At 44.9% G+C, this 16489-nt stretch overlaps 2 protein-coding genes across 2 annotated transcripts in view; one reads left to right on the top strand and one right to left on the bottom strand.

The window, feature by feature from the left end:
* SLC41A2 (solute carrier family 41 member 2) overlaps positions 1 to 3375 on the bottom strand; it is a 44614-nt gene extending 41239 nt beyond the window's left edge. Inside the window, exon 1 of the mRNA XM_035127907.2 lies at positions 3181 to 3375. The gene's annotated coding sequence lies outside the window, so the exon portion shown is untranslated. The remainder of the gene's footprint in view (positions 1 to 3180) is intronic.
* Positions 3376 to 11279: 7904 nt separating this feature from the next.
* Positions 11280 to 16426, top strand: NOPCHAP1 (NOP protein chaperone 1). Its single transcript, XM_035128108.2, has 4 exons — positions 11280 to 11399; positions 12183 to 12269; positions 13533 to 13669; positions 14988 to 16426. The coding sequence occupies exons 1-4, from the start codon at positions 11330 to 11332 to the stop codon at positions 15165 to 15167; spliced, it is 474 nt and encodes a 157-aa protein (XP_034983999.1). The 5' UTR covers positions 11280 to 11329; the 3' UTR covers positions 15168 to 16426.
* Positions 16427 to 16489: the final 63 nt, after the last annotated feature.

Genomic DNA, 16489 nt, shown 5'->3' with positions numbered 1-16489 from the left:
TCAGATTGAGCTCAAAAATCTTGACACAGGTTGAGATGCATATGGAGATAGGAATTAAGCACACCTGCTTGTTTGTATATACTTGTGGAAATGAAACCGTGACAACTTGTTAGTAGAGAACTCTGCTTGGCAGGGGGTTGGACTGGATAGCCCTTGTGGTCTCTTCCAACTCTATGATTCTATGAACTCATTCTCCAGGAGCCTTTCATTATACAAGTCAAAACAGGACTATCCTCACATAAGAGGGAAGGTGTCAGCAGGCCTGGGGAACCACAATGCTGGTAGAAGTATAAATATCACTTTGGGGGGTGGGGGCAAAGCGGGGAGTCGGGGGAGGCCCTAAAGTGGTTAATGATAAGTGAGTATACTCAGCGGGCATGTAATGATGGCTGAGTGTTGAAAAGAAGAAAAAATGAAACTGGTGAGGAATGCAAGACAGAATGCCTGCCTGCCTGAACAGGAGCATGACACACACACTGCAACCTTTTGTTGCAGGTCCTACTTGTACAAAGTTACTGATAAAAGGTAGCTATGACAAATTGGCATGGCACAAGTAATTAATGCACGCAACTCTGTCTTGCTTGTAGCTTGCTCTTACTGTCTGACATCTCACAGTACATAAGTCACCTGTCACAACCAGAAGCCACCAAAAGCAAGGAACTCATGTGTGTCAGTTTGAAATACTGTCTTAAACAGGTTATTATCCTTATTCATAATGAATGTTTGACTTTACAGCAAAGCAGGGACCAAATGTACCAGTATATCGTAAAAAATTACCTGTCCAAAATAATGAACAGTAAACGTATTTTCGGATTTAGATAAACCAGGAAAAATATGTGAAGTTTTTGTTTTATTTTAAGTTTTTATTCATATTAACCTTACTCAAGTGCAACAATGAATATGTTGTAGTGACGATGAATACAGTAACATCGTGGTTTTGTAAGTTTGATTATCTGCCAAATAATAGACATGCAGGTTAGTGCAAACATAGTTACACTGTCTACAGAACTGAAAACTCAATTAAATCATACTTTGTTATAATTTAAGCATTTGTGAGCCCCTTCTGCTCAAAATAAATTGTGAACTTAGCAAGATTCCTAAGCATGCTGCTTAGCTTTGACAAAAAAAAAGCACTATTCCAAACTGCACGAAAATGCAACATACGGTATTCTAAGGAACTTAACCATTCACAGTGTATGAGTTTCAAGGGTGCAGCAATTAAGACTGAATAGCAGCAGCTATATCCCCAAGCTCCCATTCTGTGTACCTGCCTTTGACCCATCATGAAAGTAAGTATTTGGTATGTATGAGAGATAACCAGGGGGGCCTTAGTATAAGATTTGGCATAAATGTATGTGAGATGGCGTGCTATGGTCCATGGGGTCACGAAGAGTCGGACACGACTAAACGACTAAACAACAACAACAATGTGAGATTTAGGCTGTAATCCTAGGAGTAAACTGCATTGAACTCAATGGGCTTACCTCTGTCTAGACATGTATAGAAATGCACTGTTAGTCAACCCTCCATTAGCTGTCTCTGTTGTGGCTGACATCCCTAAGATGACATGGAGGAGAGCTATCCACTATCTTGCTTCCTTTCCACCTAATTCTGTTGCCCACACTGACATGTATACACAACATAGCTCAGGATCTTGGGGCATTACCACTGCACTTCTGGGACTGTTATTACTCACACAGTGAGCAATTCTTTGTCATTCCCGTAAATAAAAATGACTGACAACTTTGGTATAAATAAATAAATAAATAAATTTTATTTATTTTTTGCTTTTCTGTGTTTGTCTTTTATGGCTACAAGCTCTCTTGGGAACAGTTTGTGTGGGTGCTTAATTTAAACAGAAGCCCTTCAAAAATAAACTCAGCTTGAAAGTTCCCCTGTTTTTCTCTGCCACCCATTATCTAATGATTAACAAAAGACAGCACACCAAAGCTGCTCAGTGAGGTGAATTCCTATAAATATGGAGGTTTTGGTTAGTTTGGTGTCAAATTCAGGTGAAATTTACCTGGCTAAAAAATTATAGGCATCTGCCTTCCAATCTATTTGAGGTTGATATCCTGGATTCACATTCACTGACACATCAAACAGGTCCACACACACAAGGTGTACTACGAAGGTAGCCTGGCACAGATCTGGGGCACCAAGTAATAACTGCAAACAAATATTGATGGGATATTGTCATAGTATTTATTTTGGCTGTTTTTAATGCTTACTCCATATGGTGCTGTTTATTATACGGAACTCTTAGATATCTACTGTTTTATACTAGCAACAGCCAACTATTTCTTCACTGATTCCCATTTATTTTTTCAAAGCATTGGTGTCTCTATAAATAGACATGTTGTTTTGTTGTTGTTGTTTGTTTAAATTCTATTTAAATATATAGGTTGAACTTTCTAGACAGCCAGGGATTGCAACTAATACTTTCTGAATGAGCCAAATTTTCACTTTGCATCCTTGAACTCTGCCTTCTGCAGCAACTTCTGGGTGAAATGACAAAGGCAGATCTTACATTTATAGCTATGCGCAGCCATCCACTCTGCCTTAACGTCATTAGCATTCACAAACTGAAGCGGTTACAACTTAACTGCAAATGACAGCAAAAACCAAACGCGAAACTATAAAGGAGAAACGCCCAGCAGCGCCGTGGCAACATCAGCAGATGCAATAATCTTACATTTAGGTGGTGACCTATTTTTGTAGCACTCCGGAGGGACCACTTAGAGACTTTGCCTTTTCTTCCCCAGCTTATTCCACCCCCAAACCCTGGGGCTGGAAACAGAAATAAAACCAGTATATGAAGAGGACGCAATACTTATCAAAATTTCTCACGAGAGTGGAAAGCGGCGGAGGGGAGGGAGCTACAGTACAGGGATGCTCGGGATGAGGAAATGCTATTCCAGTTTAGCCATAATGATTTATGGGGGAGAGAAAGTAAGGCTGGTGAGGAAGGAACAGCCAGCCTGCCAGCCGGGCCCGGGGCTGGCTGGGAGGCAGATGCCCTCCGGGGGTGAGCGGGGGAGGCAGCGCCGTTCTTCGTTCACTTCCCCGCGGGGATTCCCTTTCCTCCATCTCCGGGGGTGGAGGAGGCGGCGGCGGCGGCGCCTTTCCCGCCCTTCTTCCGCATCTCCTTTCCCACCCTCGGGCCACCCGCTCTCCTACCTGGGCAATGGCGAACCAGGGAGGGGAGCCAGCCACCCGCGGCAGCAGCAGCAGCAGCAGCAGCCTCCTCCGCCGCTCGCCTCCATCCTCGCCGCCGCCCGCTCCTCGCGCACAGGAAGGAACTTGCCAGCGGCCGCCGAGGAGGCAGGGGCAGCTCCTCCGGGTAGAAGAAGCGGCGCCGCCTCCGCCGCCCCACTGAGCACGCGCGGCAGAGGCCGGGGGGGGGAACGGGGAGGGGGGCGCGCAGGCGGGCAGGCAGGCGCTGATGTGGCCGGGCGTCGCCGGCGCTCGGAAAGCTGCTCAGCGACTCCTCGGCGGGGGCCGCGGGAGCTCCAGGGAACCCCTCTCCGCGCAGGCGGAGCAGCCCGCCTCGGAGCGCCAGGAAGCGCCTAGGAGCTCGGAATGGTCGCGCGCGCATGAGTAGGGCCCACCGTGGAAAGACACGGGTTCCTTCGTTCACACGTTTCTGGTACGCGACGCGCGCCTTGGAGGAGGAGGAGCCACCTCCTATTATAGAACTAGTTGGTGTGTGAAGACGAAGAGTGCATGGGTGGGAGGGATTGCAAGCAGGCAGCATCTCTGAAAGAACGGGTGGGGGCAACCGGATGCCCTCCTCCAGCATGGCCAATGGTCAGGGAGGATTGTTGTCGTTTAGTCGTGTCCGACTCTTCGTGACCCCATGGACTATAGCACGCCAGGCACTCCTGTCTTGCACTGCCTCCTGCAGTTTGGTCAAACTCATGTTGGTAGCTTCGAGAACACTGTCCAACCATCTCGTCCTCTGTCGTCCGCTTCTCTTAGTGCCCTCAATCTTTCCCAACATCAGGGTCTTTTCCAGGGAGTCTTCTCTTCTCATGAGGTGGCCAAAGTTCCCCCCAGACAGAGGCGTCTTTCCCATAGGGCTTAGTGGTGCATCGCGCCAGGGCGCCGGCCTCTCAAGGGCACCCCAGCAAGTGGGGGAGCTGCATGGCTTTGCTGGCGGTCTACCCTTTCCCTGCATGCCTGCCAGCTGCACCCCGCCAACCATAAGGCTGGCAGGCGTGCAGGTTTCCCTCCCAAGCCTCCTCGGGAGGAGAGCGATCCCTACAGAGGCTTAGGAAGGAAGCTGCGCCCCACCAACCATATGGCTGGCGGGTGTGCAGCTTGCCTCCCAAGCCTCTGCAGGGATCGCTCTTCTCCTGAGGAGGCTTGGGAGGGGCGCAACTTCACTCCCAAGCCTCTGCGGGGATCGCTTTCCCGCAGCAGCATGGGGGAGAGTTGCCCCCCTGGTGGCTGGCAGTGCGCAACTACAGCCACCCCAACACTATCCGTGGTAATTTGGGTGTGCTGGGCGGATATTTGCACCCTGGCTCCGCATCTGCTAAAGATGGCCCTGCCCCCAAACACAAAATGGCACATGTGTCTATACAGTGGCGGACCTTGATGTCTCAAATTTCAGAGGCGCCCCTCTGCGAAGCCAAAATCCAGCACGCGCACACACACCGCCTCTCGCCTTCCGTTGGATGTCACAGTTGTGGCGCCCCAGAAGCTCCGTACCTTCCTTAATTCATTGAGGATTAATGCGTGATGGCTAATAGTCATGGTGGCTTCATATTTGCTCTGGTATCAGAATCATTGACTTTCTGAATATGAGTTACTGAGGAACATGAGAGTGGAAGTGCTGCTGTTCTAATGGGTACACTTTCCCCCTTTTCAATCAACCAGGGATACTCTGAAAAGGAGAGTTCTGGTTATGAGAAAATCTGGATTGAGGGAGGGGAAACTGGGGGAAGCCAGTGATTTTGAGGAGAACTGTCATATGGACAGTGGAGAATGAAAGATGGTTACAGGAAGTTTACTATCCACATTAAAGGACAGTATGAACGGGCCGGCCCTTAGAGGAAAAGAAAGCATTAAGCCTTATATATCTCTTAATCACTGGGAAATTATTGGGGAATTTTCAGTGCACTCCTGCCAGATGTATCTTTTCTAAACCACTGAGCCTCTCTTGGGCTTGCCAATCAGAAGGTCAGCGGTTCAAATCCCCGTGATGGGGTGAGCTTTTGTTGCTCTGTCCCAGCTCCTGCTAACCTAGCAGTTTGAAAGCATGTCAAAGTGCAAGTAGATAAATAGGTACCGCTGCGGCAGGAAGGTAAACAGCATTTCTGTGTGCTCTGGCTTCCGTCAGGGTGTTCCGTTGCGCCAGAAGTGGTTCAGTCATGCTGGCCACATGACCTGGAAATCTGTCTGTGGACAAACGCCTGAAAGCAAGATGAGCACGGCAACCCCATAGTCACCTTTGACTGGACTTAACTGTCTAGGGGTCCTTTACCTTTTCTCTTTTTCTTTTTTTACCATTTTCAACTCAAAAAAGAAAGCAAACAACCCAAAATGATAAATACGTTCCGAAAAGGAAGAGTGCTAGAATAAAAAATGCAGAAATGAGAATATTGTTTTTCCCCAAGCCCTGGGGAAAGTTTCTAAGAGCCATAGCTAACTCCTCAGGTATAACTGATTAAAATTACCTGACCTCCAGAAAGAATGCATTAAAACGTGAGTAGTCATGTTTGTTGCATCATTTAATTCTTGGTTCAAGGAGGAAGTTCAGATTACTTTTATTAATAATTTATACTGTGTGTTTGCCTTGGAGCAGAGATGTGCTAAACAGAAAGAGGAAACAGTTTAAGAGTAGCATGTTCATTTTCAAAGGTCACCACAGATGGTTGTGTGTGGCAGGGGGAGGGTGGACTTTTCTCCGCTGGTAAACTTGCTAACCACTCTTTCTTCTTCCTGCTTCTGTAACTTTCAGTACCTTTTCCCAACTACTACTTATTTCTCCTTAATTAAAAAGCTCAAGAGAAGTCAAAAGCAAAAAAGCTTCATTCCTCTGTTTTACATCACAGCTGCCAGAACAGAACAAAAAAAGCTGGCACGCCAAGCCAGCAGCAAGTATATATGCTTTTGGCAAATTATAGAGATGCATTTGCTTGCACTCGTGAAAGCTTTATTGGCAAACAAAAGACAACAGTCAACAATTCCTTACTTATTTTAGATTTGGTGTAAAATACACTTCCCTTGGAAACATCAACTGCGTTAACTGGCCCTGATCCAGAGACTGAACAGCAGTACACCATGTACCTGCTGCTACTTCGCAGCATTGGAAGACAGCATTGCCAGCACCAACAGTGCTGATCGTGTGAGATGCATCCCCCTTCTTAGTGATCAGCTTCACTGCCAGACCACCAGTGTTCTGTGGGTATGAGTATAATCCCATACCAGTAGAAAAGGTGGTGGAATTACAGTGGTTTTATCTGTATCTTCCACACCTCCATGCAATTTTCTTGGAATTTTGTGATGTTTCTATAGTATTACATCCACACTGGTTCAATTCAAGTTCAATTGCTTTGGTGCTTTACAAAAAGCAGGAGAGACATATAGTTGCCATCCTAGACTCTAGGACAGACATCCCCAGACTTTGGCCCTCCAGATGTTTTGGACTACAATTCCCATCATCCCTGACCACTGGTCCTCTTAGCTAGGAATCATGGGAGTTGTAGGCCAAAACATCTGGAGGGCCGCAGTTTGGGGATGCCTGCTTGAGGACCTAGAACCACTTTCTTGGGCCCTGGGCCCATTTTTGAAATCTAATAAACTGTTGTGAGCAGCACCAAATATTCATTTCACCGTGGGTGGGTGGGTGGGAATAAGAATGGTCATAATCTGCTCTTTAAAACAATAGGCAAAACACATACACCTAAATGACACAAAGACCCCACCAAAGCAGGAAACATATTCCCAAATAGCCAACCTTTCAACAGAACAACAAAAAGGGGCATACAAAACACCCTCAGCAAAAGGGTTTTTTTTAAAAAAGGAGGGAAAGCCAGAGGGTTGGCAGATACCAAGGGGTTTGTTTGTGGGTGTTGTGTGGCTCTTGGGCACCACACTGGGGATTCCAGAGCTCAGCACAGAAATATAGTCAGGTATTTGCACATACTGTACTGAGGAAGGAAATCTTGAGTTCACACTCCTGCTTGTCCTGCCAATTCTAATAGGCTTTTCTTGCAATCTGAATATGGGCATGCTAGACCTGGACGGATCCATAACTCATGATCCATAACTCATGATCTGTCAAATGACAAGTGCCAGGAGTGATGCCTGCCGGGAGCGATGCCTCAACACCTTCCACCTTCAGGAAGATTTTGGGCATCACATGGCAGGAGAGGGTTTCAAACCAAAGTGTGTTCTCGCAAGCCCATATTCCCAGCATGTTTGCACTCCTGTCTCAGCGACGCCTAGGTCATGTCCACAGAAGATGGCAGGATCCCCAAGGATGTGCTGCATGGGGAGCTGGCTTCAGGCACTAGGCATGTTCTGCAAACATGGCATGAAGGCTGGCAACGTTAACCCTGCCATATGGGAATCTCTTGCAGATGGTCACAGCGCCTGGAGACAGTCAGGTTGTGCATCCACAGCAGTGACCAGAGTAGGAATGATCACTGGGAGGAGTGCCGAAAAAGACCTGCAGCAGCACAACTGGATGCCTTCATCTGCCCCAGCTGCAACAAAACATGTCTCTCCCATATCGGTGTCTACACTCACAGCAGGCATTGTAACTCTCCAACTGTCTGACTTCACCCCTAAAGGCACACTCTTCCATCGTCTCCCAAGACAGACAGGTGCCAACCAAAATGGCAGTAGAGAGTGGTAAATGTATAATATCTCAAGTGATATGGACTGGACTTTGCAGTGTAGAAGATTCACTTCCTCTTATCATTTATTCAAATTACTCAATTGCTTTGACTGATTTCAAGGTGCAGTTTGTGATAAGCATCTACAGCAATATGAGTAAAGAGCAAATTCTGTTTTGTCAGCCTGAGTCAGCTACACTGGTGTGAGTAATTCTATCAAAAGATAATTTGTGTGCCTCAAGGGAAATGTTTTAATCTCAGGGGCACCTGCTAAGCTCTGACAATTAGCTTATTTCAAAAATAGCAGCTAGTCATCTGCTTGCCAGCATTCAAACTTACTACACATTTGTTTAAATTAATTTAGCACTGCCACTCTTTTAAACGCAATGTGTTTTCCATGCCAAAAACGCACGTGCATGGGGGGGATTTCCCATGCTATGTGTGCCTTTGTCTTTATAGGAGGCTTTGTGAGTCAGAAGCAAGGAAACTGTGTGCAATTGGTTATGCCAGGCATTCCCAAACTTTGGCCCTCCAGATGTTTTGGACGACAATTCCCATAATCTCTGACCACTGGTCCTCTTAGCTAGGGATCATGGGAGTTGTAGGCCAAAACATCTGGAAGGCCGCAGTTTGGGGATGCCTGGGTTATGCTAAGGTTACCAGACGTCCCTGTTTCCCGGGGACAGTCCTCGGATTTACAAATCAGTCCCCATACAAAATCCATTGAAGTTGACAAGTGTCCCCGGATTCATTGAAAAAAATCTGGTAACCTTAGATTACGCAGAACTCTGTGAAAAGACCTAACATAGTCCTAGTCTCAAAATATGGCCAAAATGATACTGTTACAGATTTGTTGTGCCAGAATTTGAGGGACCAAAAGCGCCTGTAATTCTAAGAAGTTAGCAAATGTTTGAAATTACTGAATGCTAGAAATTAGTAAATGCTTGGACTCTTCCCCTGGGTGAGAGGCAGCTTAGCAGCGTGAAAATGCAGGCTAAGCTTGTTTTTCAGAGCCTCACCTGGGTGGAAGTCATCAAGCATGGCAAAGGTGCTGATGGCCCATCACAGGAGGGTGCTTGGGTCTGTGAAATGGAGGTTGCCAGGGTAACATGGGTGTGACCCTGGAAAAATGTAGTCATTTAAAAAAAAAACAGGTCTGGAGAAGGGGGGTGAGCAGACAGAAGGGGGGAGGGTGTTGCATTTGGCAAAGTGTTCTGGGAGGAAGGAGAGGAAGGAACAAAGAGAGAACTCCATGCGTTGCTGGCTGGAGGAGGCAGTACCAAGAGGTCAGGGGCCAGGACTGGCTGCTACTTTGAACCCAAACTTGCTGAGGCTATGAGACAAGCAACAAAAGACACTCTTGGATTGTAATGTTCTCCACCCCCTCCGCCGAAGGCTTCCAAGGGTAAATAAGTGTAAAGTAAGCCATATTTTTTAAAAAGAAACTAGTCTCTGCTGTGCCTTGATTTCCCAACACGAACCTGGATGAGCACCTGGAACCCCCTGGAACCATGCTACCACTTGGCAGAGATTGGGGGTGGCACGTGGCCTTTGTATCAATACTATTAAAGTGTCTATGTTTTGGTAACTAGATCTCGGTGCCTTCAGCTTTTCTCCCAGACAGCGCTTCTCCACTGTCTTCACAGGCAGTAGAAGAATTAAAAGAAAGATGGTTCCTACTAAACATTAGGAAGAACTTTCTGGTGGTAAGAGCTGTTTTGACAGTGGGATGTACTACCTCTGAAGGTGGCGGAGGACTCTCCTTAATCGGAGGTTTTAAAACAGAGGTTGGATGGGCATCTGTCAGGGATTCTTTAGCTGTGCTTCCTGCTTTGCTGGGTATTTGACTAGATGACCCTTGGGATCCATTCCAGTTCTATGAGTCAGGTTGCAAGCCATCTACCCTTGTCACCCCCAGATTGTCAGCATTTTGCGAGAGGGATTCAAGCGCATTATAGAAATTTAGGTCTGTGCAATTAAAGCACTCTGGTGCCCTGGCAGAACTAATCCACTTTTTGCAATTAGAAAAATGACAGGGAAATTCACCAAAAAGCATGGCATGAGCGAATGACATAAAACTTCCATGAAATCAAGGGGCAAATGGAAGTGTGAGTGTACCCTTAGTCGTGCAAGAACCTGTGTGCTGCAGTTGCAGATTACAATCTTATAGGCACTAAATTTAGGAGAAAATCACGTCAGATTGCATTGCTAGAATATCTACAGTAATAATGTTATTTGAACACCGAGGAGTGTTCACCATGTCCTGTTCAAATATTTTATCTCTACAGTCAAACACAGGAAATACTGGTTCTGTGAGCTGGAAATAAAAGCCACCTGCCTCTCTCTGTTGGTAAGGTGGCACCTGCAATATCATCAACTGTGGCACCACTCCAGATTCTGAAACAGCACTGTATGTCATTCTTTTAAATCCCACTTTTCTATAAAAGCCAAACTGAATGTGTCTTGCACGAATAAAAATATAAAGCACAATAAAATTAAAAGCAAGTGTAAGAAAATGGACGGCAATAAAGAAAGATGATGGTGGCAATGACCATACACATAAAACAACAGTTCTAACAACTGCCCACTGGAAAGTCAATGTAAAAGTGAGCAGTGTGGAGGCCTGCTTTTATACTGTAATCCTATCCTCTTGTTTTAAAGGTGATGAATGAATGTTTAAATAAATAACTGTATATGTAGGAGCCACAATATCTAGGCTAGGGTGAAGGTCATTTCATCCACTAGTCAGGGCTGGTCCTCATACCAGTCTAGATGTTACATGCCACCCAAAACAGAGAATTGAGAGATTCCAGGGGTTTGACGTCCTTAGAATGGAGGTCAGCGGAGACCATGGAGTCGTGTGCTTTAAATATGTCATGGATGTACTTTAAATTTATTGTGTGGATCCGTCCTAAGCCTCCAGCTTCAACTCCTGGTGGTTCTGAACCTGTCTCTGACACTGAATTGTGGATGCCGAAATTGGGATTGATTCCCCAAATGCTGAGAACATAAAAAGAGCCTGTTGGATTGGTCCATCTAGTCCAGCATCCTGTTCTCACAGTGGCTGAGGAGCCCAGCAAGCAGGATCTGAGCACAAAAGCACTCTTCCCCTCTGGGGTTTCCAGTAACTGCTATTCAGAAGCATTACTGCTTCCAGCCATGGAGGCAGAGAGAGCCTTATCCTCCATTAATTTGCCTAATCCTTAAAGCCATCCAAGGTGATGTGACCATCCTGTGAGTTTGACTCTGTGCTGAGTGAAGTACGGTAAGTAGTGCTTTCTTTTCAATACTGTACTGTACAGTATTCCGCTTCGCTAAACGAGGGAGAAAAGCTTTTCCTAGGTGCCCTCCGCGCTGTAGGTGGCGCCGTTGCGCTCGCGAAGCCGCTCTGGGCTTCGCCGCTTCCGCTCTGGCGCGCGTGTTCCGGTTTCCCCCACGGAGGCTGTCGCGCGCGGAAGCAGCAGTTTGCAAGGAGGTCCATGGCGCTGAATGGAGATGGCGCGGCTCCGGCTGTATCCAGGGAGCTGCTTTCCGCGGGGAGCGGAGGAGGTAATTGGCAAGGAGTTACCGGAGCAGGCGCTGCCGATATAGGAGGACAACTTTCTGCGCTGCAGGAACAGGGGAAAGCGGGAGCACCCGACCCTTCCCTGCAGCGGTTAGCTGTTCTTTCCTTGGACCCCGATTTTGCAAATCTGCGGCCTGAACGCGTTTTAGGGATAAGGTGAGGTGTCGTTGCAAACAAAGCGACCCACAAAAATAATCGTAGTATATAATAACTTTAGTAGGGGCGACTAAAAGAAGTGAGCAAGCTTTCAGGCTCTGCACATGTCGTAGGGTATTGTTGAGACCCAAAAATCTGCATTTTGTAATACTGTAGTAGAATGGGGCCTTTCCCCTTCCCTTTTGCTTTTTGTTGTTGTTTGGTTTTAGCATCCAGTTTGATTGAGAATTTGCAGGAACCCGGAAGGCTTGTTCACTTTTCGTTGTATTTGTGTTGTTGTTGTTGTTGTTGTTTAGTCGCGTCCGACTCTTCGTGACCCCATGGACAAGAGCACGCCAGTTGTTTTGGAATGCAGTTTCCTCTACTGTACTGTTATATTTTAATAGTGTAAATCAGACATCCCCAAACTTCGGCCCTCCAGATGTTTTGGACTACAATTCCCATCTTCCCTGACCACTGGTCCTGCTAGCTAGGAATCATGGGAGTTGTAGGCCAAAACATCTGGAGGGCCGCAGTTTGGGGATGCCTGGTGTAAATAGTGTGAATATTCTATGTGAATAGAAAATGTTGGTGTGTGACTGTTGAACTCATGTTGGAATTCTGGCTTGTAGGTATTCATGAGACGCTATTGCTAAATTCAAAGCATGCTAAGAAGAAACCCATGAGCTTACAGACAGTCAGGCTTCCAAGGAGCAACCGTAAGTGCTATTCATCTTTAAATATATTGTGTGAACCTCAGTAAGATACAAACTTAAAGAATTGTGTAGAAACATTCCTGACCTAGAATTAGCATTCTAGCATAAACAGCTTGATAATTTTCTGTTCCTCCTCTTAGACCTGAATGTCCATGCAATACAATATCACAGAAGCAGAAGAGGGAGGTTTTGAAAAGGTGTAGTGAGGGAATACTGTAACATTCCAAAATAAAGTGTGTCTGTTGTGTTCTGTAAAGCATTTTTGTGTGGCCTGTAGCATCTAGTTAAAAATTTAAGTACTAAACTAATAATACAAGTCTTATGTTACTCTGAATGAGTCCCGTATCTACATAGTACACCATCTCTTCATACTAACTTCCCAGCATTTGGGATTTGGAACTTTCAAAATGTCCACACATCTTGCAATATGACCATTTGTTTACAGCATTCCTTTTCTCGCTGACAAGGACTCAAGGGAGTGGGGAGACTTTTATCAGATCCTGTTGGTTGGGCTGAGAAAATGGGAGCTTTAATCTGCAACGTAAGGTGTGAAATCAGATTTATTTCCATAAAATAAGTTTGCTCTGCCATACATAGGGTTAGTGCTTTTTTCCTGGGGGTATGCAGGGGTACGCATACCCCTAAACATTTTGTGAATCTAAGTTTGGCCTCATTGAGGGACAGTATTTCAATATGAGTAGGAAAATGAGAGTACCCCTAAACATTTTTAAAGAAAAAAAAGCACTGCATAGGGTACTGTTCTTATGCTGTATTGTTTCTATGGCAGATGGGAAAGTGCAGGACTGCTAGTGACAGTGGAGTAGTAGCACCCAATGCAGGCCTTGTCGCCTCTCTAGTGTTGTGCAACTTATAAAGCGTTGTCTGCGACAAGCCTAACAGTTTTAAGACCAAACAAAATATAAAAATTCCTCCCAGTAGCACCTTAGAGACCAATTAAGTTTGTCATTGGTATGAGCTTTCGTGTGCATCTGAAGAAGTGTGCATGCACACGAAAGCTCATACCAGTGACAAACTTAGTAGGTCTCTAAGGTGCAACTGGAAGGAATTTTTTTATATTGTTTTGACTACGGCAGAGGAACACGGCTACCTACCTGTAACTAGTTTTAAGACCATTTGCAGACAGGAGGGTTGCAGTATGCAGTAAGGGTTATGATACTGGACATTACTAGGAGTAAAGCAATCCAATGTATTTTAGCAAAGTCTTTCGTGGAAGTGCATTAATATCTGCCTGTTTTCATGTACTAGTTTTGGACAGGGTGCAGAACTTTCTACCACAGATGGCCAACGCAAATGACGAGCTAAGAAGAGAAATGGAAAGCACCCCTGTTCAAGAGTTTGATATTGAACATGTGGATGCTTCAGTTGAAAACGTCATTGAAATGGTGAATAATTTCTATCCAAAATTAATGCCATGACTTCTAGCATCTTACTCATATTTACAGTGTGCAACAAGGATGAACGTTCTCCTGGCTCCATTATTATATGGTTAAGGCCTGATAATTTATGGTCTGAACAGTGTCTCATGCCTTTAGCTTGCTGGGTTATAGCTGAAACAGGTTTCTAGGGCGTGGTTTTAAAAATCATGGGAAATTAATAATATTCTGGAGAACAGCACACCAAAGTGGTCAGTCAAATTATCACCATCAGTTTATTTGTATGATTTGTATAAATCATCAGATTGTTTGTTATTTCCTGCCAAGATTGTACCCTAAATTACTCGCAGCATACCAGATGAACAGCATTAAATATAACCATTCAAAAAATAAAAAATGCTAATAGGAACAATGACAAATAACCATAGTACAGCCTAATGTATCACTTATTTATTATTACATTTCTAACCCACCTTTCCTCAAAGATCATGCTTCTTCATGCTGCTCTTTAGCTTCACATCACCCCTGTAATGTAGGTTAGGCTGAGAGACAGTGGCTGGCCCAAACTGACCCACTGAGCTACATGGCTGAGTGGGGATTTGAGCCCTGGTCTCCCAGATCCTAGTGCAAGTTTCTAGCCACTGCATCACACTGGTTCTTGTGCACCACGAATACAATGAACTGGTATTCAGAAACAGAACCTAGTTGTCTGCATTTCTTTCCTGGCTGCAGAGGAAGTGGGTGGGTGGGGGGTTTCCTTTTCTCTGCAGATAGCATGGAAACACAGACTACTGGTCTCTTAGCAGGGTAGTATTTATTCCAGCCTGTTGGCTTTTGTGTGCTAAGGTGTAAATTATTGCTAGTGTCAATATGTAAACACATCATTTAAAAAATCAGTCCATACAGTTCGTATTAAGCAGTACAAATGAACTTGACCTAACTCGATGCTTAAAACTAATCAGCAGAATGAATAAAGCATAACACAGAAATCAAAATAGCAGTGTACGAGGCTGTTCCACAAAGGCAGTATGGGGTTCTCCCCAATTAACCTACACACTGATAGACCCATTCTCAATTTAATTTGTCCAGTCTTTTTTTAAAAAAGTCATTCTGCTGGTCATCCCCTACATATTATGATAGTGAATTTTACAAAAATCATTTTATGGATATGGCTATTGATATGTTTGTTCTAAGGCTGTGATGTTGGCTGTGGCAGCCATGATTTGCCCAGTTCTGTACGTCTTCATTTAGAGTTTGAATTGGCCTTCCTTTACAGCCTCAGCAGTTGTTGTTTTTCTGTAATAACATGTATTTCTTTTTATTGCAGAATGTGGCTTTGGTTGAACTGAACAGCTCTGATACAGAGGAAGAAGATTCAGCCTCAGAAGATGGCTCTGAAAGCGAGGACAGTTCTGCTTGTGAAGAAGTGACCGTCGACAACATTAAGCTTCCTAAAGCAAAAGGAGAAGGCAGAATAGAAATTTTGGACACTGGAAGTACTGAATAGATGTTTGCCATCTCAGATTCATGTTACGAACCATGTATCATAACTTTAAAAAAGTTCTCTTGAAAAGCTAGTTTGTTTCCAGGTGTGCTACCTGCAGACTGTCTCGCTCTTTGCATCTCTCATTCCCAAGAGGCATGGAAGATCACTTCAGTCCAAGCCCCAAGATGAAAAAGATCCATGAGGATCGTCAGGAGCTTAGTATGGGGGCAGGCGGGGGGGGAGCATTGAATCAGGCAGACAGAAAATACCCCTGCCAGGCCAATTGGTGCTTTAAATTGTATTCCTATTTATTGATGGAAGCAATTATTAGGTTATGGTGGCTACATGGAAACTGGCAATGCTTCTGTCATGTGCTGGAAGCATGTAGATTCTTCTAGTTATTGGAGAGTCTTGTTTAGCTGCTACCCTGAATACCTTTCAAATTGGGATGACCTGTGTGACTCTTGCAACAACTTCAGCATGGCAGCTGTAACCTAAGAGCTGATCTTAGGTCTGCTAAGGGGGAGAGAGAATTGCATTGGCCTCTTAAGGGGAGGTTCCGGCTGTGGATAGGTAGCAGCAGCAGGGCTGGTCAAAACATTCCTTGTACATAGAGGGGATCATCAAGGAAGCTGCTGAAAGCCCTGTAGCATATTTTTCTGATCCCAAACATATATGTGTAAATGCTCAGATTAAGGACAAACTATCTAGCCTTATACCAGAAGCTTTTTCCCTAAAAATTCTGCAGGATGGTTGAGTGTTTGGGCAGCAGTCCTATTATGCATTTGAAATTGGGATGTTTCCCATGTTTTCATAAAGAAGATGTGGGTTTGTTAAATAAAAACTACTATTTTCAAGGTGTTCTGTATTGGTTTAGATATCAGTACACCAACTCACAAGTTTGTACTGTTTCGATCTTGAAAATCAGACATTACATTACAGTTTTAATTGATGAACAGCTGTGCAAGCCTGTTAGCCAATGGCTTCCTGGACACAGATCTTTCTCCTAGGATGCAATCTTTTGCACATTTGAGAGTGACCTTGGAATGATTTGCCTTTGAATATGCATGCATAGTATTTGAGCTGCCACTTCTTTGGCAGCAGATTTGGATACAAATTATGTATATCTAGCAGGTGAAGTCATTTCGGCTGAATATTCTGCAGGCAGCAAACGTTCACTAAAATAAAACTCATCTATGCAGCTGGAAGATCATGTTCCAAACCCCTGCTCTAAAGGCTTCCGGATGCAACCATTACAATTCTGCTGCTCCTTTGGATATGAAAAGTGGTAGCCAAAGATAAGTGTTTATGTGCTTTTACGGGCGTATTTCAGGATTGTAACA

Source organism: Zootoca vivipara, chromosome 10 (assembly GCF_963506605.1).
Source record: "Zootoca vivipara chromosome 10, rZooViv1.1, whole genome shotgun sequence".
Taxonomy (NCBI): Eukaryota; Metazoa; Chordata; class Lepidosauria; order Squamata; family Lacertidae; genus Zootoca; species Zootoca vivipara.
Note: the sequence above shows the minus strand (reverse complement) of the source record. Positions and strands in the feature narration are given on the sequence as shown.

Excerpts from the sequence above, each read along its gene's own strand:
- NOPCHAP1 (XM_035128108.2), top strand. The coding sequence starts at position 11,330 with ATGGCGCTGAATGGAGATGGCGCGGCTCCGGCTGTATCCAGGGAGCTG. Across the intron at positions 11,400-12,182 it reads TTCCGCGGGGAGCGGAGGAG|GTATTCATGAGACGCTATTG; the intron begins GTAATTGGCAAG and ends TCTGGCTTGTAG. Across the intron at positions 13,670-14,987 it reads TTGAAAACGTCATTGAAATG|AATGTGGCTTTGGTTGAACT; the intron begins GTGAATAATTTC and ends TTTTTATTGCAG.